At 48.2% G+C, this 21,752-nt stretch overlaps 1 protein-coding gene across 1 annotated transcript in view; it reads right to left on the reverse strand.

The window, feature by feature from the left end:
• Positions 1-865: 865 nt before the first annotated feature.
• LOC100121936 (division abnormally delayed protein) overlaps positions 866-21,752 on the reverse strand; it is a 110,695-nt gene continuing 89,808 nt past the window's right edge. Inside the window, exons 6-8 of the mRNA XM_003425338.5 lie at positions 5,442-5,589; positions 2,821-3,025; positions 866-2,741 (exon numbers count right to left, since the gene is read on the reverse strand). Of these exons, the coding sequence (XP_003425386.1) occupies positions 2,617-2,741; positions 2,821-3,025; positions 5,442-5,589 (478 nt within the window). The 3' untranslated portion in view covers positions 866-2,616. The remainder of the gene's footprint in view (positions 2,742-2,820; positions 3,026-5,441; positions 5,590-21,752) is intronic.

Genomic DNA, 21,752 nt, shown 5'->3' on the forward strand with positions numbered 1-21,752 from the left:
GCGAAACTTATATACGCATAGCACGCTATTGATAAAAAAAGAAAACATAATGGAAAATAAGAAGAAAAACAAAGCGTGCGACATCGAGACGAGTCGAGAGTCAACTAATCGCTGTTGGCGTGATCGACGATGTGTCGCGCGGCCCGAAACATTCTTTAAAGGCACTAATCCTCCCCGCAAAATCAAGAAATTTATACAAACGTTGCGATCATAATTTTGTTGCGTTGAACAGGTTTGACCGAGGTATTTAAAAGCCACTTCTTTGTGCACATTTCTTAATTTTATACGAGACACAATGTTTTTAATACTTTTTCAATAAATTAGAGAGTAAATCGGTTAACAATTTTCAATACATCGTCGTTGAAATACCTCGGAAAGCTCGAATCCTTGATCTTTCATAGAAATGTAATAACGATTTTAATTTTTTTACTTTCTTTTCTCCCTGTGAAGTCGTGAAATTTAAATAATTCAGCGCTGAATCACTCGCAAGAAAATTCTACAGGGTCGACATTTCTCACACAGAAAAGGCGGAGCATAATCGTCTGGAAAAGTCAAGGACTCGAGGGCGCAAAATCTATTGGACCGCTCGACTCCTCTCGGTTCTTGGCTAGAAGAATCTCTCCTCGCTACCATATACATCTCTATCTCGAGAATCCTCGTACACCAAGGACCGCTCCTTATCTCCTCTCGATCGCACGATCAAGCGCGCTAGCCCGAGCCATCTCTCTGACCCTCTCTCTCTCTCTCTCTCTCGCTCACTTTTTTCTCTCCAGTCACCTTTAGAGTCTCGCTGGCTTTTCAAGTTTGTGCTTTGTTCGAAATTTGGACAATGAGCAGAATTCTATTTTCGGCAGATTCGCATTCACGGTGATTCTTTTTTTTTTTTTTTTTTTTGCAGTAACTGGATTCCGAATTAACAGGCTCGAAAGAAACCAATCAACGTTTAAAAAATAAAACAACGCGTGACGGGAGCTCCGTAAAGGGGAAACCCCGAGAGCCCCGTGTCCGCTCGCGTTATTTAGAGTCGAGCCAGCTCTCGGAGAAATTTCGCGGTTCTCGCACGTCCGCTCGACTTTTAACGCTCGTATATTTTTCTCCCCCACGGCAGCACCCCCGCACCTCGAGGCGCGAGAATCTCAATCTTGCCTGCCACGAAAGTGAGCTAGAGAGAGAAAGAAAGAGAGAAGCTCGTCGGCGCTAATCCGTTTTAAGGAGCGTTAAACGAGCCCGCGCTTATCCCTCGAGTAATTGGCGCCTCTCGACAGTTGCACACACACACACACACACGCACACACTAGAGAGCCTTGGCTCGCGTGCGGACACGTTTCTTTGCCTCGACTATATATCGTATATGTATATATGCTCGTTGACTTGCTCGTCGACGAGGACGAGTATACACGAGCGTGAGCGAGCGAACCCGGCGCGCGAGCTTACGAGCGGACACTTTGCTTTGCGCTGTCGGTGGCCTATTTTCTTTCTTTCTTTTTTTTTGCCGAGGTAAGATGCCGAAAGTGCTTCAATGGCGAAAGTGCTTCGTACAGCTAATCCCGAGTGATATCGAGAGAGTCAAGCGTCGGGATCCCACCTCTGTGTATTTTCTTTTTTTCTCGCGAGTAACTTATCATAGAGTACGTTTAGTCATGTATGCAATATTATCTCACCTTCAAATTATTGCTCTCCTCGTGTGATATATAACCTTCCGGGGCTCGCTACCTATTTACAACTATAACCGTCGAGATACACCTAGTGCACAGTATAGTAATAAAAAGAAAACAATTGTCAAAAGCGCGAACCATTCGCTAAAAGTTTCGATAGCACATGATCAAATACACGGATGGCCGGCAGCATTACCAACTTATAAATAATATACGCATCAGCGATAGAAAAGAGAGTCGAATGCCGCCTCGCAAGTGTCTATATTTATAAACGCGCCGGTCTGCTCGCCGCAGAGATAAAAAAAGCGTGTTCAAAATAAAATAAAAATGATAGTATTAATAGTAAACAGCGGTAATTGATATCATACGTAATAGTGTAGCGGATAGTAAAGATGATACAAAAAGAAACAGAGGAGACTAAATTAAAGAATAATAATGATGACTATAAAAATAGGGGAGAGAGAGTGAGACACTCGAGCAGGAAATAAGGCGAAAAGACGACAAATAAAAGACGTTGCCTTTCAGCCGCGTTATAAACACTTTCGCACGCGGGCGTGTCACGCTACTCCTTAAGATCGCATCTCTCCCCGCGCATTTATACAGATCTCTCCTTACTCCTCCTTCTCCTCCTCCTCGCGTCACTTATCGTCTTAATAACAAATCTCTCGTCCTCGCATTAATACACCCCGCGATGGTCTTGCAGAAGAGCATGAGTCGCCCTCCATTGTTTATATTTTTAAAATCCTGTTTAATCGTTCGAAGTCACGAGCCTTGGCCTTGTCGGGTTTTTCGCGCTCTCCTTTGAATCCACGTGGTCGTCGTCGTTCCTCTTTCCTCGCTTGTGATAGCCTTCGCACGAATACGATTTGCAGCGGCGGTATAGCAGCAGCAGATGCAGCGATAGCGGCGGCGATGGCAGCATAGCTCAGTTAATCGGTCGCGGCTAATTCAGAACGAGGCGTTAGACCGCGCGCAGCGAGCAACTGCCCAAGAGGAGCGCCGCCAGCAGAGGCAGGCTCACGTGGAACTGCGAGGCCGAGCCCTTCTGCTCCGGGTTGCTTTGGCCGTGGTCGGGCTCGATTCGTTCTGCAAGGACGGACAGACGTTGGTCAAAAAATCGTTAGAACAATAATGATGATATAAAATATATAGGATGAAAGCTTACCGATAACGGAAGGTCCCGCGCCGGAGCCGGATCCCTCGCCGTCGTCGCGCTCGTCGTCGGCGTCCTCGTCGTCGCTGTCAACGTCGTCGTGGAGACCGGGCCTCCTGCCCCAACTTGGCCTGTCACCACTGCCCGAGCCCTCGAGGGCCTCGTCCGCGAGGAGAGCGCCCGTATCCGGCGCTGACATCAGCTGCGACTGTACCACCTGCGAATGCATAACGATTGTTGAATTTGAAAAACCCAGGCGCGGGGATGATTTTAAATTGTAATCGCGCGCCGTGCGCCGCTGAGAAAGTTTTATAAATTTTTTAACGCGAGGCTAATCGAGAGGCGAGTTGAGCAAGACGTAATCCCTAATCTACTTTTTCAACTTTCTCAGTTTCTCGGAAGAACATACATGCGTCTGCGGAAAACTTAGTGCAGGTACGCCTATATAGCGCTATTTTTTGACAGCCTCGTTATCGCCGAGAAAAGTGACGACAGGCTAATGATACAGCCGTCTGCACGTTACTGCGTGTCGTATCGTCAAACGTGTAAACTGTCGGGCAAATTACAAAGTGTCGCTACTTCAGCCGTCGCAGCGAGCCCTCGACATCGTAGATAAAAGAGACAAATAATAAAACAACGCCAAATCCCCTTCGAAAACGTACAAGTATAATCTAAGATCTCGCATTATCCTCGCTTTCCATCAGCGAGATAAGCGTTTCTCGCGCGCAGCCCTCTCGACTATTACGTATATACCCGCGCGGTAAAAGTCGACTGGCCCTAATCGCGTGTACAGTGGCAGAGGAGACACTCGTGCGGCTTGGCCGTGTATCTCTGCCGCGCAATCGCCAGGGGAGCCTTAGCAGAGCGCGCGCAGGTATAGGGATTAGGAACTGCGATATTGCGGTCTTGGGGGATGACGAGGAAATTAGGTCTGGAGCGATTAGGGCAGATTATTGCGTGTACCCTACATACACATAACACGCGAGAGCGTGTATCGTCCTCGTTAATATCCTTCGATCGTTTTACAGCTCGCTATGGATATCGAGTATATCGATGATAAGAGTTGAGAGAGATTATATGGATATTATAAATTTAATTCGCAAAATTACGCGCCACTATTTCGCGCTTCGAAGTACCAAGCCGCGCGAGCAATTATAACGAGAGCTAGCTGCGGACCGCGAACTAATCAAATTCCAGAGAGAAATTCAAGTCGCGAACTATTTTAACGGCTATGCGGATGCGCCGGCAGTTGCGGAAACTCGCGAACGCTTTCAATTTCGGTTTGACGCCGCTGCAGCCATAGCGCGCCGCGCGAATAATTAACCCGCCCTGTGTGTGTGTGTGTGTTGTGCGCGAATCTCGACCCGCTTATCTGCGGCTGCTGCCGTATACGTTATATATATATACATATAGCGCCGTGATTCGAGAAATCGAGCTCTTTGCGCGGGCGAAAAGCAGCGAGCTTTTCTGGAGTAAATACTTCAATGAATCGCTACGAAGCCTCGGGGCTCCGCTTGCCGAGAGATAATTAACTCCCGGAATTTCGAATGATATAAAGCGATGAACGAATAGGACGTGCAAGAAAATAAAAGAAAGTAAAGCGGACGAGATAAGCTGCGGAGGAACATCGTCTCCGGCAGTCCCGAATGAAGAGATAAATCCGAGAGCAAGGGACGACTCGAGCGAGGCGATGGTATCGCGTGTGCGAGACTACTGCCGTCGTGCAGTCGGCTCTCTCCTCTCTCGCGATTATTCGAGCCTTTCCACGTGGCGCATATAAGCTGCAGATATGAAATCTCGCGAGGGCGACGACGCCGGCCGGTTCTGACGCCTGCAGAGAGAAATGCTCGCCCGCGCCGGCAGTCGCCAAAAATATACGCAGAGTCAATTCACGTTGCGAGGAATTCAGCAGAGAGAACACCGTAGAAATGCCGATTCGCCCTATCCAAAAGGATACCTTTATCTCGAGCGACCTTCACCCGATAATCGACTTGTTCTTTCAAACTCGATCGAACAAAGTCCGACGAAACATGCCGCCCGCGTACAAACGAAGTGGTGTACATAGCTAGATCCCTCGTGCACGATCTCGACCTTTTTCCGGACGATCGCGCACCCTCGGTCAGCGGCGGCCCAGGCGTTCATGCGTGCGCGGCCAGAGCTACGCGCTTTCCTATCTCTCTATATAATCGGCCGTGTTATTCTCGGTTTAGGCGCTCGATTAGCCGCGGCTCGTTAGGGCCGATTATCGCGATGCACCGACGCTGTTTATATACACAGGCTGGCTGGCTTCCGATCGACGAAATGAGCTGCGAGCGATACCGTTGGCGAGGGGATAACGCTTGATGGATCGACCTTTTCCTTTGTTCTTTTGTCGCCGACGGGATTTCGTTTTTAAAAAGCGGAAATATGCCGCATTTCGCGATCGATTATAAGCTTGGTATGTAGAGCTACATCCATGAAACTGTTTCATTAACCGATAGAACGGCGCAGACACACGTGATGCCATATGTGTTTTCAATATACGTGTGTGCCGGAATTAATTACGCTATCGTTTTCATCGCCGCTCGAGAGTCCCATAAATCACGAAATATCGCGCAATTTCGCCGGGGAAAAATACAACAGCGACGACTAACCTGATTGATGTGTCTCAGCTGGTCGATAAGATCACTGGTATTCGCGTTAGTGTACAAGCCTTTATTTCCTGCATTCGGTCCCGTCGACAAAAACTCGGGATTGTACTTCTGCGAGGTTAAGCTCGAATCGACAACCGTCTTGGCGTATCTGTAACATAAAAAGGTCGCATAAATTAAACACAAATTCGAGAGAGGCAAAAGTATCAATAGCTTCAAAAATAACAATGGCCGATGGTTTCGAAAGCCGCTTTATGTATACACTGCAGTATATGGGACTGCGTGTGCACACCCGCAACGAATGAACGCTGCGGTGGAGAGCTCGAAGCCAAAGCGATATACAGCCTGTTTTCGAATGAAAATACTATTGCTGCGAAAGAAGTCGACGTTCACGAGCGACCATTAAACTGTTCTATACAGTTTGCCGTGCCCCGTTCCGCGACGGACTTTGGCTTTGCGGTTCATAAAGCGACGAGTTTAACCGACGTATTAGCCTTCTACTCGTATAAGTAAATATTCACGTACATTTCACGCGAACAATGCATCATTAAACAGGCTGAATATTGCCGTACAACAGAGTTCTCTTTTTCCAAAAACAAACAAAGGACTGCACAGTTTTTACAACCGTTCCGCAAAACCTCAAGGACCGGTACACGCGAAAAGAACGGTCGAGGACCACAAGCAAAAAACAAAACGCGCACTTTACACTCTGCGCGAGAAGTGTAGTGCAAACAGCAAATAATAATAATAATAATAATAATAATAATGATAATAAGCGTAATGGCATCCCTCGGGCTGAGGCGCAGTCACGCCCTCTCGACACTTTCCGCAATGCTGCGACGACGATCCTCGGACACTCGCTCCGCTCTTTCGACTTTGATCGCGCGGAGATATGCCTTCCGCGAAAACGTCGAAAGTGCAGCCACTCGTCGGCCGACTTTTCAGAGGCCTTTGAGCCGAGTCAAGTGAAGCGCGCCCGCGAATGCCGAGAGCGAGTTTTGTTCCCGTCGTTGCGTGCAGCTACCACTCGGCGCTTTTTCTCTTCATCTCTGCAGCTTCGTTATTCCCTCTCTTTCTCTCTGTGTACTTTGGTTATTGGAAAGGCTGCTTTGGCAGCGGTGCTCTTTAAAATCTCGCGAGTTTTTTCTCGAAGGATGACGCTACTCCCGAGGGCCGTCCTCGCGCGGCTTTGCGACGTTTCGAGTGTAGTTTTTCGAGAGTACTCCATGCGTTTGCCGTTGGCATTCGAGAAAAATTCAAATTTCCCACGGACCAGTACGCCAGCCGGCGCACTTGTACGTTACGCGCGGGAGTGTTCCTCGATATCGGAGCCATAACACTTGGAGCTCTCGTCCCCCTCGCGCCGTAAAGACACGCCGCTGCGGAAATGATTGTTTCAGCGAAACCATCGGCGTTAAAATCGATTTGAATAAGACCCATCGCCCCGCGCGCGATTCTCCGACTGGCCGTAAGAAGCGAGCGATAAAAAAAGGCGTAAGTGCCAGCAGTGTAGCGTTTCTTCGCGCCGCCGCTGAGAACAAGTGCGTCGGCAGAAAATCAATTTCTCGCTCTCGTTTATTGTTCCTCGTTATGTGGATGCCGGCTTAAAAGCCGCGCGATAAAAAGAGCGGGAGAAGCCGACGAGAGCGAAATTACGTTTTCATGTCAATTTGCGCGCTTGAGAGGGAGAGAGAGGAGAACGAGCTCCACGGGGTGGCGTTAGTAACCGAGTCGCCCCTTACTCGCTCCGGCGTATCTTATAATCTTTAGACGCACTTTTATCGGGAATTTTTACGGGGCGAAATTCTAGAGCACGATCCCCTCGGTCAATTTGGATGATCAGCGAAATATCTTACTTGGCCTCCTCGTCCCACATTACCCACCTATATTCGTCGCTGTAAAGTTTAAAGTCCCTTGCCCGCGGCGAAATAACCGTTGACTCTGCGCTTCCGAGGGCGAGTCCTGGCGTCGTTTATTGCAGCCGAGACCGGATCTCGGGCATTAGAGCGAGCGCGCAAGGTGTTTCGCCGCCCGGAAGACGTAATGATATATCGTACGAGTTTTTCAAACTTTGCGTTATATACATCCAACAGGCCGTGTATCAATCAATATCACCTATATAGTACGAAGTGAGGGAAAGAAAAGCTCGTTTTGAAACAACTCGAGAGAGTTTCCCTCGCGCGAAAAGTTTTCCACGAAATTCTTCTTCTCGGAAAACTCGCAGCAGCGAGAAAATATATATCGCTTCCACTTCCGTCGCGCACTTACCGCTCGTATAAAAAATATTGCTCTGCACGTATAAAACCCTGTATATTCGTCGTTCTTTTAATAATAAAAACAAAACGCAGCCATATACATGGCCGCTCTTTTATTCATCTTTTATATTATCCCGCACGCGGCTCCGCGGCAAAATCCAATCGCATGTTCCTCCCCCGGAAAATACGCTCTCTCCGGCTTTTTATCATGCGGGTAACGCAGGGGAGTGGTCAGGCAACCCGCTGCTGCTTGTTCATTCAGAACGTCTACCGCGACGGCGACCTTCTCGCGCTTGTTAACTAGCAATTTACCCGGGCGCCCGAGGAATACATCCGACGACGACGACAACGACGACGACGACGGAGAGAAAACGCGCGGGATTAATAAGCGAGAGAAAGAGGAATCGATATATAGAGGAAACCGTGTAGTGTAGCTAGTAGACGGAGAAAAAGATTAATCGGAACGCGAAAGAGAACTCCGAATAATTGAGGGAGATGAGGTATACATTTGTGCATTTTCGAAACTCTGAAGACGTTATTATACAAGAGAACTCACTTTTTCGTTATTAACATATACAGAGGATAAGGAGCTTCCTCGCGGTCGACTTGTTCATTCTCTTTATGCTCAAAAGCAGCTCCGAGTGCATGCAGCCCATGATGAAAGCCGCGGCGCAATCGGAATTTCCGCGAACAGCGACTCGCAAACGAGCGCTAATTATTTCCCTCGTCCGCGCGGCAGCCGAGCGACAAAGGTCGAAAAAAGGCGCGCGCTGCGTCGAAACAATATGTGCAGAACGTCACGAGTCAAACGCAAAGTAAGCGAACCTCCTCCTTTTCTCCCGGACGATTTTTGCCCTTTGGGCTCTGTGTACACGGAATTTCACGGACTCCCGAGTCCCGCGCGCGCAGAGAGAACAAACGCCAGCGTATAATTGAAGTCAAAGCCGTCGCTCGCGAGACGAAAAAAAGCAAAGCGCGCGTATAGTCGCGTCCGTCTCTCTTTCACCTGCGCGCAAAATTGCCCCCCTTGCGCATGTACGACTTTCATTCATTTTTCTTACGCTCCTCGCGCGGCTTCTTCTGCCGACCGTGTTAATTGACGCGCGCGATGCGTAGGGCTTTTTAATCGTCATTCCATTGTTTTGCGGCCTCTATACTTCTTCGCGGAGTGTAAGCTCGTTATGAGTAATTGCGATTGCGCCTTTGAGTCGCGCGCGGGGAGTTTTTTTCCGGGGTATTGGGTTGACTGGTTTTTGCGACGCGTTGTGTCGTTGTTGTCCCGGAGGTATAGGATGGATTAATTGAGGGAATAATTCGAACCTTTCTTGCGACCGATATCACACGGATCTCATTTACACTGTAATATATAAGAGGTACCATTTAATACCCGGACGAAATTTGCCGAAAAGCAGCGCGCACCGTCCTAATCTCGCAAATGCCGCGGAATAATATAAGAAAGCCGACAAAATAAAGGGCTCCGCCCGTGCTTTTACGCCTTTACGACTCATTTATTTTCCCTCTCGCGCCGAAAGAGAAAAAGAGAGGTTGCATCGAGATAAGCCCGCCGGTGTACGTCGTCCTCGTCGCCGTAAAAACTTATTTAATTTGTGTGCCCGCTCGAGGTTTATCCGGCCGTGGCGATAACATTTTTTTTTCCTCGTGTATATGTATATATATAGAGGTTGTAAATGCCTTCGTCGACTTATTTATCCGAGCTCTTTTCGTCTTCCTAGGATTTCCTCGAGTTTTTTCTCTCTCACCCTCTCTCTCTCTCTCTCGAGCGGGAACGATCGCGTGTGTCGTAATTATAGCCGCACCTGTTACGCTCTCGTCGCCCGAAAAATAGTGCTGGGATAACAGAGAGCTGCGGAAGTGTCTTCGTGTAGAGCTCTTTGGAATATACTAGTGATATACCGGACAACGAAACGAATCGCCCCGTAAATAAGAATAACTTAATCCGGTCTAAGCTTAGGCAAATGCAACAGCGACGCAAAAAGCAGCGAATCTTTGACCGTCCTGTGTACGAAATCTTGTCTTTAATCATTCTTTCTCTGCATTAATATTAATGCCTCGATGTGCTAATGACCCTGCGCGGCCAGTGCGTCAGAGCCGTGAGAAAAGGCCGCGGCCGGGAAGAAAAATGAGGTGTCTACTGCGATGCTTTTGGTAAAAAATGAACCTCTGCTGGGAATTAGAGCGGGATGAGATAATTCTTGTTGAAGAAATAATTTCGTGTGGACGGTTTTTTGCTTTAGAGTTGATGATCCTGGTGGAGTTGAAGCCGAGGAATCATGGAAGCTATAAGTTCAATCTTTTTCCAGTCGTTTATGGTACAGGTCAATTCGCACAAAACAAAGCTATATTTTCTTGAATCATTCAATGAAACATTAATAAAAACCGAGCGAGTGAAAGATTAAACTCGATTTAATACGATCTCATAATCGCGATGATCACAGCTCGTCGAGTGGAGAAACAAAGCAAGCAATGCCCGCTCGGGTCGGCCGATGTCAAAATTAAAAAGCAATCCCACACCAAAAGCGGCGTTCGCGCGCGACGATCATTTTTCAACTCGACCCCGCTGCACACACCGGCTGCGTGAAAAGGACCATCATTTTGCATCGGCGCTCGAGACGCAACAAAAAAGGACGGGCAAAAAGAGCACGTAAGCAGCCAAGGGGTTATTAATCAAGCTCGTCGTTGAGAGCCTTTGAAAGTTCGAAGCTCGCGCGCGCGCACTGCGGCGGCCAATCATCATTGGATGACTCGCGAGACTCCGATGCAGCGCGCTCAGGGGATTTCCGTGTGCATGAGAGAACAGGCCGAGAGAGAGGAGTCTCGGGCGTCCCTATTAATCAGGCTTTCGGCTCTGCAGAATGCAGGCAGGACTGCGGAGAGATAGCTCGCGGAGTAGTTAACGCCTATCGGCTTTACGATTCGGAGGGCGAATTGCCGAGGGTCTAGATATACCGACGACCGAGCATTCGACTGCTGGAGACAAAGGCTTGACGACTGTTTGGAACTTTTGACTGCGCCGAAGCGATAAAAATAGTGGCTTTTATTGCACCTGAATAAAGCTGAATATAACGAGGATTGATTGGCACTTGGATGTTAATGGCTAATTTTCTTACATAATACACACAAAATCCGATAATCACACGGGCATTAACGATAAAATATTCACACGGCTCTACTTCAAGCGTTCACTTGTTTACCGACGAGGAGACGTCGCGGGCGCGCGCAGCGGGGTCCACGTTCTCTCGTGAGGAGAATTTAATTTAAGGATTACCCGACATCGCGCGACGAGATTATAAGAACTTTCGCAGCAAACGCGATTTTAATTCGAACCGCGCTCTGTGATGAATATTAAGTTTTCGCTAATAAATTTGTTAGAGCGCGCAATTACGCGAAATGGAATGTTTATCGCGCACCGCTAACCGGCGGCGAAATTATTTTAATCCGCCGCGCATGAACACTCTTTCGAAAAACCATCTTACGCAGGTATACACTCTATGAAAACGCGAACTGCAACTTGTAGTTGTTGCAATGAATATAAATTGCCGGTTAAGCCGTTGCAAATTATGCATCGCAACTACCGCGGCATAGAGCCGCCTCCCCGTTTTATTATCCTCTCTTTTCTGGCAAAACTGCTTTAATCCGTCGGAATTCCTAAGGATTTTATAGGGCAGCTTTTGATAATAAATTCCGCCATCTGGCGTGTAACGCGGCGGAAAATCGTCGTAAAATTTCATTAAAAATTCACGCCGATTGCGTGGACCCGAAATCTTTCTTATCTCTCTTTAAAAAAAAGCAAAGGAATAACCGCATTTACCGCAGCGCAAACACAGCTCCAAAAATTCATCTCCGACATCCACCGCGTCAAAGCCAGAGAGACCGCGGCGCGGTGGGGGTTATACAGGTGCAAGCGCACGAGCGCTTATCTCACTCGGCCGAATTTCTTATCGCATCGGCGCAATTATATCTGTGTTTGCCGGGCGCGCAAAGGGTTTTCCGGCTGGTGGGCTCGTTAACGCGCAAACAGACTCAGCGGCGGGCGACGGCAAATATACGCCCCCGCGCTCGCGAGCGAGCAGAGATGACTCGGCTTGATTTATACATACACGAGCGCGCGCGTACGCGGGCTTTCCGCGGAGTTACGTGTGTATTATCGACTGGCTGTGATGCGTGTGTGAGAGAGAGGTGAAAAAGAGATTATGGGAGGCTGCGCTCCTGCTGCTGATGAAATGGTGACGGATGCGATGGTTTCCCGGCTAGAGCCACGCGTGACTGGGCGCTGCGAATTGCGGGGGAGTATAGAGATCGCGTGCGCGGAGGGTGTTCCTTGTTGGTATTGGCAGATTGTTTGCTGGCCTATCTCTATCGCGTCGGACGATCGCAGTTGCGCTGTACGGGCGTGTTTTTTTGCAATTTTAATTGCCAAGGAAAGAATTGTTATTTTATTTGTATTTTATGTTGTACGCGTTTATGATGATTTTTGTCAACGAATGCCTTTGATACAGCAAGGTTTATAAACTCTGATAGTTATATAAGTTTTGAATCTTGTGCAAACATATTATGGGTGGAGAAAAAGTAAAAATGTTTTGTAAAACATATTTATAATGGCTGTAAAAATGTTACGAACGAATTAATCCACCACGATCGGAATGCATCAGCGGATTTTTAGCCATACTTTTAAGCTATCTCATTGAGCAATTTCAGCTACGCTGTGTATTTTTTATCAATAATAAAAGTATAATGATTAAAGAAAAAAAAATCATTTCAAAGTATTGAAATAATTGCATTTTATCAGGCGCGTGCACTAGTAGGTAGTACCCAACTCTGATGCGCATACAATCAATTTTTTCTAGAGTTTCTTTGAGCGGGTTCGTGATGGATGAACATTCATAGTCGACCGATTTTTCGGATAATGGCCTCTGAATTCGTTTGGTATTACGTCGGTTTCCCTCGATCTGCAAAAAGCTGGGTAACCAGGGCTCTCTTTAATTAAGGTTCTTCTCTTCTTCTGCTGATTGACATTTGAATTAAACCAATAATGAATCATCGATCTTTTTCATAATCAAAGCAAACACAAATTGCGTCCGATCGGACGTTACAAATTGCTCACCGAATCGGAGCATTTTTTGTTGTGTGAGTTATGGACACACGACTGGCTAAAAGTTTCCGGACAGCTGACTGCGCAGCAGCCGGTGACGCGTCATTTTTTTTCGTGCCTTCATTAAGCTATCGAATTTCAAGGTATAATATCGCACGTAATGTAACCATACATAACTGTATCCCTTTTAATATTTTACATCCGTTATACTGATATTGTGACTAACAACATAATGCACGCGTAACGATGCGCAATTAATTTGAATTTCAAATCTTTTGACTTATAATTTGATTCTGCACAGCTAAATATCGCAAACAGATGTCGAAGTCCATTAACACGAGAAACAAACATTACAATGCAGCCATCATCCCGGTTTCATCAAACAATAAAGTACAGTATTTATCACCGATATTCATTCAATCCTCTGCACGACAAACTTGACAACCACTATACTCTCAACGACAAACAATCACGAAGCTCCTTCTCTCGTCCCTTCTGCTTGCAAACAAACTCCTACATTTCTCATTTTAACTCGCTTCCATCCCGTAACTTCAATTTCACCTTCCGAGCTCCGTGAAAAATGATACAGACCCGCGTAGCTCTCATACTTTTCTCCTCCTCGTTTTCGAAGCCCCTCGACCGAACAATACACACGCCAAAAGAGTATATACACAGTACCTCTGCGCACATTAGCGCGGAGGTGGATCGTCTTGCGCTGCTCCGTGCGGTGACGCGTTTTCTCGCAGCGAGGCGCATATAATGAGTTCGGAAATCTTAGCTGCACAGCCTATGCGCGCCGCGCACGTGCAAGTGTCTAACGAAGTCGACTCCGTTCCGCCGCGATATCGATGGCTCCACAAATAAGTAACACGATCGGCGTCGCGCGCCTTCTTTCTCCCGAGGGCTGTTATAGGCTCGGGACGGGTATTGATTAAGTTTTCTGCCAGTTTGCCTCGTTACTGTTCGAGGATGAAACTTTGCTTACAGCTCGTTCCACGATGATTCAGCTCGATTATTTTAAAAAATATAGTAACAAAAATGGCGATCGATTCTCGCGCGCGTGAAAGCTTGCTCGAAAAGGCTCATTTCAATCTGTAGAAAAAGGGATTTCAATTTACCAGGTTGTCCGACATCGGAACGTTCAAACTCTCTCTCGCTCGCACTCGCGGGATCGATCTCATTTAGATTGCAACCGTGAGATATGCATCTGTGGCTCGCAGGAGCTTTCCCTAAGCGAGCGTGCAGATACGCGAAAGAGGGGTGAGGGAAGAAGATTAAGTTTATCGCAGGTGGCTCTCGAGCGCAATGGCTGCGATGCTTGATGAGAAATGAATTGTTAAAGTTGGAGGCTTTCGGATAAGCTATCGCGTTATTTGTATGATAATAACACGATGCTTCGGATCGAAACACCCCCCGAATAATCGTAAATTTTAATATAATCCTGAATATCTGGCGCTTGAATTTCGCGCGGAAATAATCCGAGCGTGAAATGAAATTAAAGACGCGGAAAAACTTTTCAGCGCTGTGCCCGTGATTTCCAGCATTGGCCGCGCGCGCATCAGCCTTGAAAGCTCTCTCTCTCTCTCTCTCTCTCTCTCTCTCTATCTCTCTATCCCAGGCGAAAATAAGGTCACGTTCGGCTAAACGGGACACGTGTCACAAATTTTCATGGATTTCCACGGCGAACTTTTGCCCGGCGTTTACCGCCGCAGTCGTACACATCGAACTTTATTGTCGCGGCAAACTTTCCAAACTCAACTGGTCGTCGCGCAACAAAAGCGCCGATTTCTCTCCGAAAATCAAAAATCCTCGCGCGCGCATTTCACTTCCCCACACATCGATGCCTATATTGATCCAAGCCGCAAAGGAGATAGCTGAGCGCACGCGAGCTGAATACTTTGCCGACACGAGCGCGTGCACGATATCTCCCTGTCTGTGTGCCCTGCTTCGGTCTGCATGCATGCGCGGATTTTTCATTTCGGGGATTAGGATTATCTCTCGGCGTGTGCTTTCGAAAGTTCGTTGCTGCTGAACTCTTTTCCAGCTCTCTTTTATATCAAGTAGGTTATTCGCTGGGATATGGCCGCGAGTGTTAATTAAACTTGATGATGAGGAGGAGGTTTTTTTTTCATCCGTGGCTTTGGAGCAGGGAGAATCCGATTAATTTCGAGCAGATTGAATTCGAAGATGATTGCCAGCTCCGTGTTTGTGTGTGTGTATTTTTAATTATTCCGCAGGGTATACGCAAACAACATTCGCCGCATCAATGAAACCCGATACGCGCGCTTTTACCAGACCGGACACGCGAAAAATATATATACGTTCTTGATTAGCCGAAACAACTTTCGCAGCTTCAGCTGGCACGTCACGTCAAGATAAAGCCTCTGGTTCGCGCCTAAAAATTCATGACGTTTGCTCGAAGCAACGTCGAGCGAGAGCAAACTTGCGTGCACGCGAAACTTGATTACCCGTGTATAGCGGCTGGAGGCGAGTCAAATGTTTATAAGCACACCTCTTTTATTTTTCGTACCCAAAAACAAAAAAACGCTCCGCGGTGTGCGCGAGCCTAACAAAGAATGATTGGCGCGTATAGAGCGTTGAGGGAATCGAGGCCACGATAATCTAATTTTCAGACCAGCGCTGTATGTGCGATAGGAAGTTAGTTCAGTGCTCAATCAGGAAATTGTAGCAGAGGGTTTGATTTTTTGGGGCATGGAGATCTAGGCGTGGGTGAAGCGAGCGATGATTCGGCTGATTGCGTTTTGGCTCTGTCGTCTTAATTTTTCATATCCCTTTTCGAAAAGCTCGTCAAAACGAACAAAGATCTCATCATCTGTATGGCAGCGAACAAAACCGATCCAGCGCGCGAGACACCGTGTAATCAAAGGCTTGCCGTCGTCTCGCACGTCATCATCATCATCATCATCATCATCATCGACGTCCGCTCGCGTCGAGGCGCGAGGAAGCGCGGGAGAAAAATCGCGACTAGCCCAGCTCGGCGTAACTTTCCGCACCGAGACGCGACACACATCTATTAGCCGCAATCATCCTCGGCGCCGCGCTATCGACGATCGCCGATCTATAAAGCGCGCGCGCGCGAGACCGGCCCTGATTTATTCCACTGATCTCGCTCAGAGCAGCTGTGCGTGTCTATGCACATATAGACATACGTGTGTAATACATAAGGCAGGCTCATATACGGGGTCAACGCGCGAGCGCGCGCATCATCTGTATAATTTCAATTAGCTCGAGCGCGTGTGCGTACACGACCCGATAAACATTGATACGCAGCCGGGAGAGCGTGAGCATCGCGCCGGTGATTCGAGCGCGTGCAAACATGACAGGAGCGCGTGTTGCGCTTTCGCAGGAGTGATGTTTTTCATTGCGGCCAGTTTTTTGGCGCGATTCTTTGTTTTCGGAGGGAGGGAAGGTCGTTAGAGGAAAAGTCGTTAAAATCGACGCTGCTGCGGGGTACTGGGGCGTGACGGATGCGAGAATTGCTTTGCTGGTGGGAATTGACGAGGACTTACGCTTTTATACTGCGTGATAGTCGAGATTTTTCAGAGCTTTTGGATTTCGAATATCCTCGGTTGGATCAACAAGTATACGGATATCATCTCATAAATGACCTGAACTACAGTTTCCCGTAACTCGCTCAAACAACGCAATCAAGCCACGCTCCAGCCTACATCCTACAATAATTCATCGCAGGATTTCCCAGCGGATCAGCCCGCTTAATTCCTTATGTGGTGCGCAGGAAGATTAGCGATTACCTGCAGCGCACGCCATCATTTTCGCGCGCACACGTCTCGAACATCGCGATTCGAATCCCGCGTGACGAGCTCAATAATGCCTAACCCCGGCTCGCGCGCGACTTCTGTTTGTTGGCGCAGTTTAGCGCGTGTAGTCTAACTCGCTATATTCGTTTCCGTCGCGACCAAACAATCCGCCCTCCCGCAGCTCCTGTATGTTTTTTGCAGAAAAATTCAATTTCTCCGTGTACGTGACCGTACGCGGCGGCGTTCCAATTTTTTTATTTCCGTACTTTTTAATCTCTGGTCGCGAAAGCGGTGTTTACCCGCTTCGTTTGCCTCGTGCGTTCTAGAACCCCGACCGTTTTTCCCCCTCGCGAATTGCCGCAAATATTGATATTCGCGCGTAAAAAAGAACGCTGCTCGTTAAATATATAGCCGATCTTGCGAAACGGCTCTCGTGCCCGACGCATAAATCCACAAATTCGAGGCCATTACTCACTAAACACTTTGTATATAGTATGAACGCGTTACAAACGCGCGTGGCAATTCGGAGCGCATGCAAATTTCACGCCGATAAGTCTCGATCAGCCCACGCGGCCGGACCTCGAGTCTTTATGTGCCGCAATCATCGCGGGCGGTTCGAGAAAGAGAGATAAACGCGCATATCCTTGCGAGTGTAGAAGTGAGTGCATTACGCGAGCTCGGAAAATTCGCTACGTCGTTATATAGTCGAGAGCGACTCGAGGACGCGGACGTGACCTGGACAAGTGTACCAGGGATGAGAGGATGGTTTTATGCTGTGCGGGATATATAGCGGGCGCTCGCTATTTCGCGCTGCTGCGCAGCGCACTCTGGACGATTGGAAAGTTTTTTGATCGCGTGAAGGGGAACTTTCGTCGGAATTCCTTTTTGCTCTTTCGTGTAACGACGTTGTTGAATCCCGCAGCAGCAATACTCGGTAAATTAACCATCAACGTCTCATGTCACTTTTTGAGGGAAACGTGAACGACGATTTCCCCTCGGATTACACTCGATGTGCGATTTCCTTATCCGCGCTGAGCAGATAAGGCGATCCGTGTAAAGTTTGTAAGAGGGTATCGGGAACAGGCTGTTATTCTCCTTCGGATCTCCCGAGCCGTTTATCAGCTGCAGCCGCGCGAGTTTTACAGTCTATCAATGCCGCCGCGCTGCTCCGCGCAGCTTATAAATATTCCTTTTTTCCCGTGCTCGAGTCAACGGGCGTTAACTGGTTTAATAAAGCGCTCGTCTCGCTGAATAATCCGCGTACATACACGCTGCTCTGCACCTTGGCAGCTCGATATCGGCAGAAAGAGACGCGCCGGGGGAGATAAAGGCTGCTCGCATGCGCGATTTATGCAAATCCCCGAATTAATCGGGAACGAGTTCTCTCTTGCTCCACGCATTGATATTAACGGCGATGACTCTGTCGCGCGCGCAGTCTACTTGACAAAGAGAGGAAAAAGCCCGAGACGATGTGTTATGCACGGAAAAATGTGTCCAGCTCGTCGACGGAAAAACGAGGAGGAAGTAGGGACTGCAGCCGACTGGTTCGACGGCTTTTATAGCCGGCCTTTCTCGGAGCGAAAGAAATGCGTATGTACATACAAGGCAAGTGACGTAACACGAGTGTTTTTTAATTTCACGCTGACAAGAGTCGAGCTTTTTCGAGCGAGCTTTTGTTTTTTCAGCGCGCGACGGCTGCTGGGATTGATTTTTTACGCGACCGCGGGATAAGCTGTGATGGATGCGTCAGATTTTGCGTCTATAACGAGAACGGTTTTTTTGCGAGCGGCAGGACGACGCTAAACTTATGGGACACTCGCTTTAATTGGCTATGCATTATATTATCTGCTTTACGGCGCATTTTGTTCGCAAAGCAGCCGTACGAACAGCTCGTACACGACAAAGCCAGTAGTACTGCACCGTGTCTACATCCGAATGCGCCCGATCGCGCCCCGTTAATTATGGAAAATCAACACGAGCGAGCGTCGACGCTTCGCCACCGGTGAACAATCGAAAACGATTACACTACATCTCGTCGCCTCGGCCCATCGCCAAAAACTCTCGACTAGCGCGCAAGTCCTCGCGCCCTCCGCGGCGAGAACAAAGGAAAATAATTTACCGCCGTCAATCACCGGCAGTAGTAGCATTCCCACGGGACGCGCAATTTCAGCGCATGTATAAACAATATAACGGGCGGACGACGCGACGCATCCAAAACTGCTTCCGCAAGTTCCATCCCGAAAGAGGAGACTTGCCGTTGCCGCTGCTGTTGTTGCAAGCTCGTCGAGCTGGAAACGTATATACACTAATGTATATAGCGCGCTCGCGATCGGGAAATCCCCGCGTGCAGCGTCGCCGGCAAAGTTTCGCGCTAATGTCGCACGAGTATTACGGCTATACGTCGGGAAGTTTATGGCGGCTAGAGAGATTCAGCGGAATGACAAAACTGCTTTCGGGCCGAGTGTTAACGCGCGCGCGGGTTTTGCTTTGAAAGGGTCGTTAGGTGCTGCCGCCTGCTGCTGTTGTTGTTGTTGTTGTTTGTTGCGAGTTTCACCCCGGAATTCGACGATGAGGAGGGATTGTTTGGCTGCTGCCGCGTTCGTCATTTTTTTCTTGTGGCTTATCGTGCCCAAGCCCGATGAGTTGAGTGAGCCAACAACAGGCTTTCTTTTTAAAAGGAGTTTACGTTGTACGTCGCACACGAGAAGTTCAAAACGAGAATTGGCCTCGGCGAAAATTGACAGCACCGTTGTACACCGGAGAGAGAGAGAGAGAGAGAGAGAGAGAGAGAGAGAGAGAGAGAGAGAGAGCGAAATCGATTTTACGCTTCCGGAAAGTTGTCCGCCTAACAACCAACGCGGCGCGCGCTCGCTCGCGAAACGAAATTTAATCCTGCGCAGGGGAAAATAAGCAGTCGCGAACTGACAATCGCAGATTGAGAGCCAGCTCGACGTTTTTGCTCTTGAACTTTGGTAATTCAGTTGTCGGTCAGTTTGCTCTCGGCTAATATTTGCCGGAAAATTAGCTTCGAAAGCCGGCTTGGAAGTATCTTTCGTTGCCGCGAGCTTATTACATCGTTGAAAATGTCGGAAAAAATAACGGCCGAGGGAGAAGTTGGACGAATGTACAAGTACAATCATTATGAGCAAGCAGTAATACAGCCTGTATCATTGATACGGCGTCTCCCGCGCTTTTTGTCAATTTGTAAGCACAATTGGAGGGTAAACATTCGGGCAATTAATGCCTAAAAGCTCGAAACGACGACGGACAATAAAGCTCATTAAAGTTTGACCGCCAGTGAGTGTCGTGTGCGGTTATTCGTCGAAAAATTGATTGCCTCGAATGCGGCTATTCCGTATAAATAACGGACGAAATTGATTTTCCGGCTGCAGGCAAAGTTCTACATTATACGATTATAAAAAGCAACTCGGCAATACATCTCAATCGAGCGCGTATCATTTGAAAAAAAAAACCAAAGAACAAACTGAGCGCGCAGCCTGTAATTAACGAAACCGCAGAGAAAGAATATAATATTAACGACTCGCCGACAAAACAACGCCACGCCCATAGACAGCAGAGTCTCGCTTACGCAACTCTTTTTTAGCGGCGGCAATCAACGACCTCCCGCGACGCTCTTTCTCTCCTCCGTGCGAAATAAAAAAGAAACGGGACCCTAAAAGCCCGCTCCGTGCGCGATTATTCAAAGCCAAAGTTATTCGGCGACGCTGCTGCTGCTGCTGCTGCATAGATCGGAGGAGAGCCAGAGGACGCTTTAAATACCGTCGGGCGCGCGCGTGGCCTGATATACCTATAGACATGCAGCGACTACGTAGAGCGAAAAGGCGGAAGGCGAGTGCGCGCAGCGAATTGGCACACGACGGCGGGAGGACGCGCCGAAATGTCTGACCGCCTCGTCGGCGACGCTATATTTTCCGCTGCAGCATTTCGCCGAGGTCGATCTTTCCTTGGAGCTCTCCAACGGCGCAAGAACCTTCGCGGAGCTTTCGCCGCTCTTCTTTTTTTTCCTTTTTCCAATGACGCATAGGTCGGTTGCATGTGTGTATATTATGAGTGATCGGTGCGGAGAGAAAGAGAGAAAAAAGCAGTCTGGACTGACGGCGCTGCTCATGCCAGATGTATTTTGGCTACGGATTTTGAAGGTTACGATGTGCTGTGGGTGTACGTGAGAGAGAAAGAGAACGAGGTATTGTTCGCAGGGCTGACGTGGCAGTTGGCGCAGGGCTGTTTCTTTCTCTCTCATTTTTGAGGCGCGCAACGCGATGTTCGGTGCTGCTGGGATGATTCATCGAATTCGCGGAACGGGGAAAATCTACGTCTCTCTCTTGTGTAGGAGTCAATTATGCCTTGAATGAAATTTTCTCGAAATCGGATCAAGGTCCTCGTCTCGGATTTTCCCGCTCTCTCTCTCTCTCAAGCTATAGCCTCTCGGTGTAAGAACGCCGAATGTGGATCAAAGCTAGCTGCAAGCTCGGAGGCGGCGAACAATTTCAATTAAGCTAAGTGTGCCGCCGCCGTCGACGAGCTGGTTCTCTCTCTGAAGGTAACCTTAGCGCGTCTCGTCGTGTTCCGGTCCATTACTTATTCATTCGGCGATACAGGCCAGTTCGCGCGCAGGGAGGGATATATGCGAATTTTCGCTCTGATTTACATCGCGGGTGGGAGTGCATTACGGTACTCGCGCACTACTGATACTACTACGCAACGGCTTCTATCTGCATTCGAAAGTGCGCGATAAATCTTTTATGGATCAATTATGTCTGATGGAATAATGACGATGAAGCCTTTTTTCGCTCTCTCTCTCTCTCTCTCTCTCTCTCTCTCTCTCTCTCTCTCTCTCTCTCTCTCTCCCCCCCCCCCCCCCACGGTGTGGGAACGCGCATAATTATTATACAATAATATAACCGTGGCGTACGTGAGGAAAATCGCTTAAAAGATTAAACGGCGTCGAGGAAATAAATCACGTTGTACAACAAAAAAAGATGCTTCTTCTCTCTCGCGACCAGTCAGGCCACTAAAATCTTCATTAAATCAACACGTACCTAAGAGCTTCTTCCGCGCGCGGATTAAACTTTTTTTGCGCCTCTCCTCCATCTCATTGCCATTCCGGATTATCCCAAAACCGACAATTCCATCCTGGTGAATAGCCTCT

The sequence above is a fragment of the Nasonia vitripennis genome, chromosome 2 (genome assembly GCF_009193385.2).
Source record: "Nasonia vitripennis strain AsymCx chromosome 2, Nvit_psr_1.1, whole genome shotgun sequence".
Classification (NCBI taxonomy): domain Eukaryota; kingdom Metazoa; phylum Arthropoda; class Insecta; order Hymenoptera; family Pteromalidae; genus Nasonia; species Nasonia vitripennis.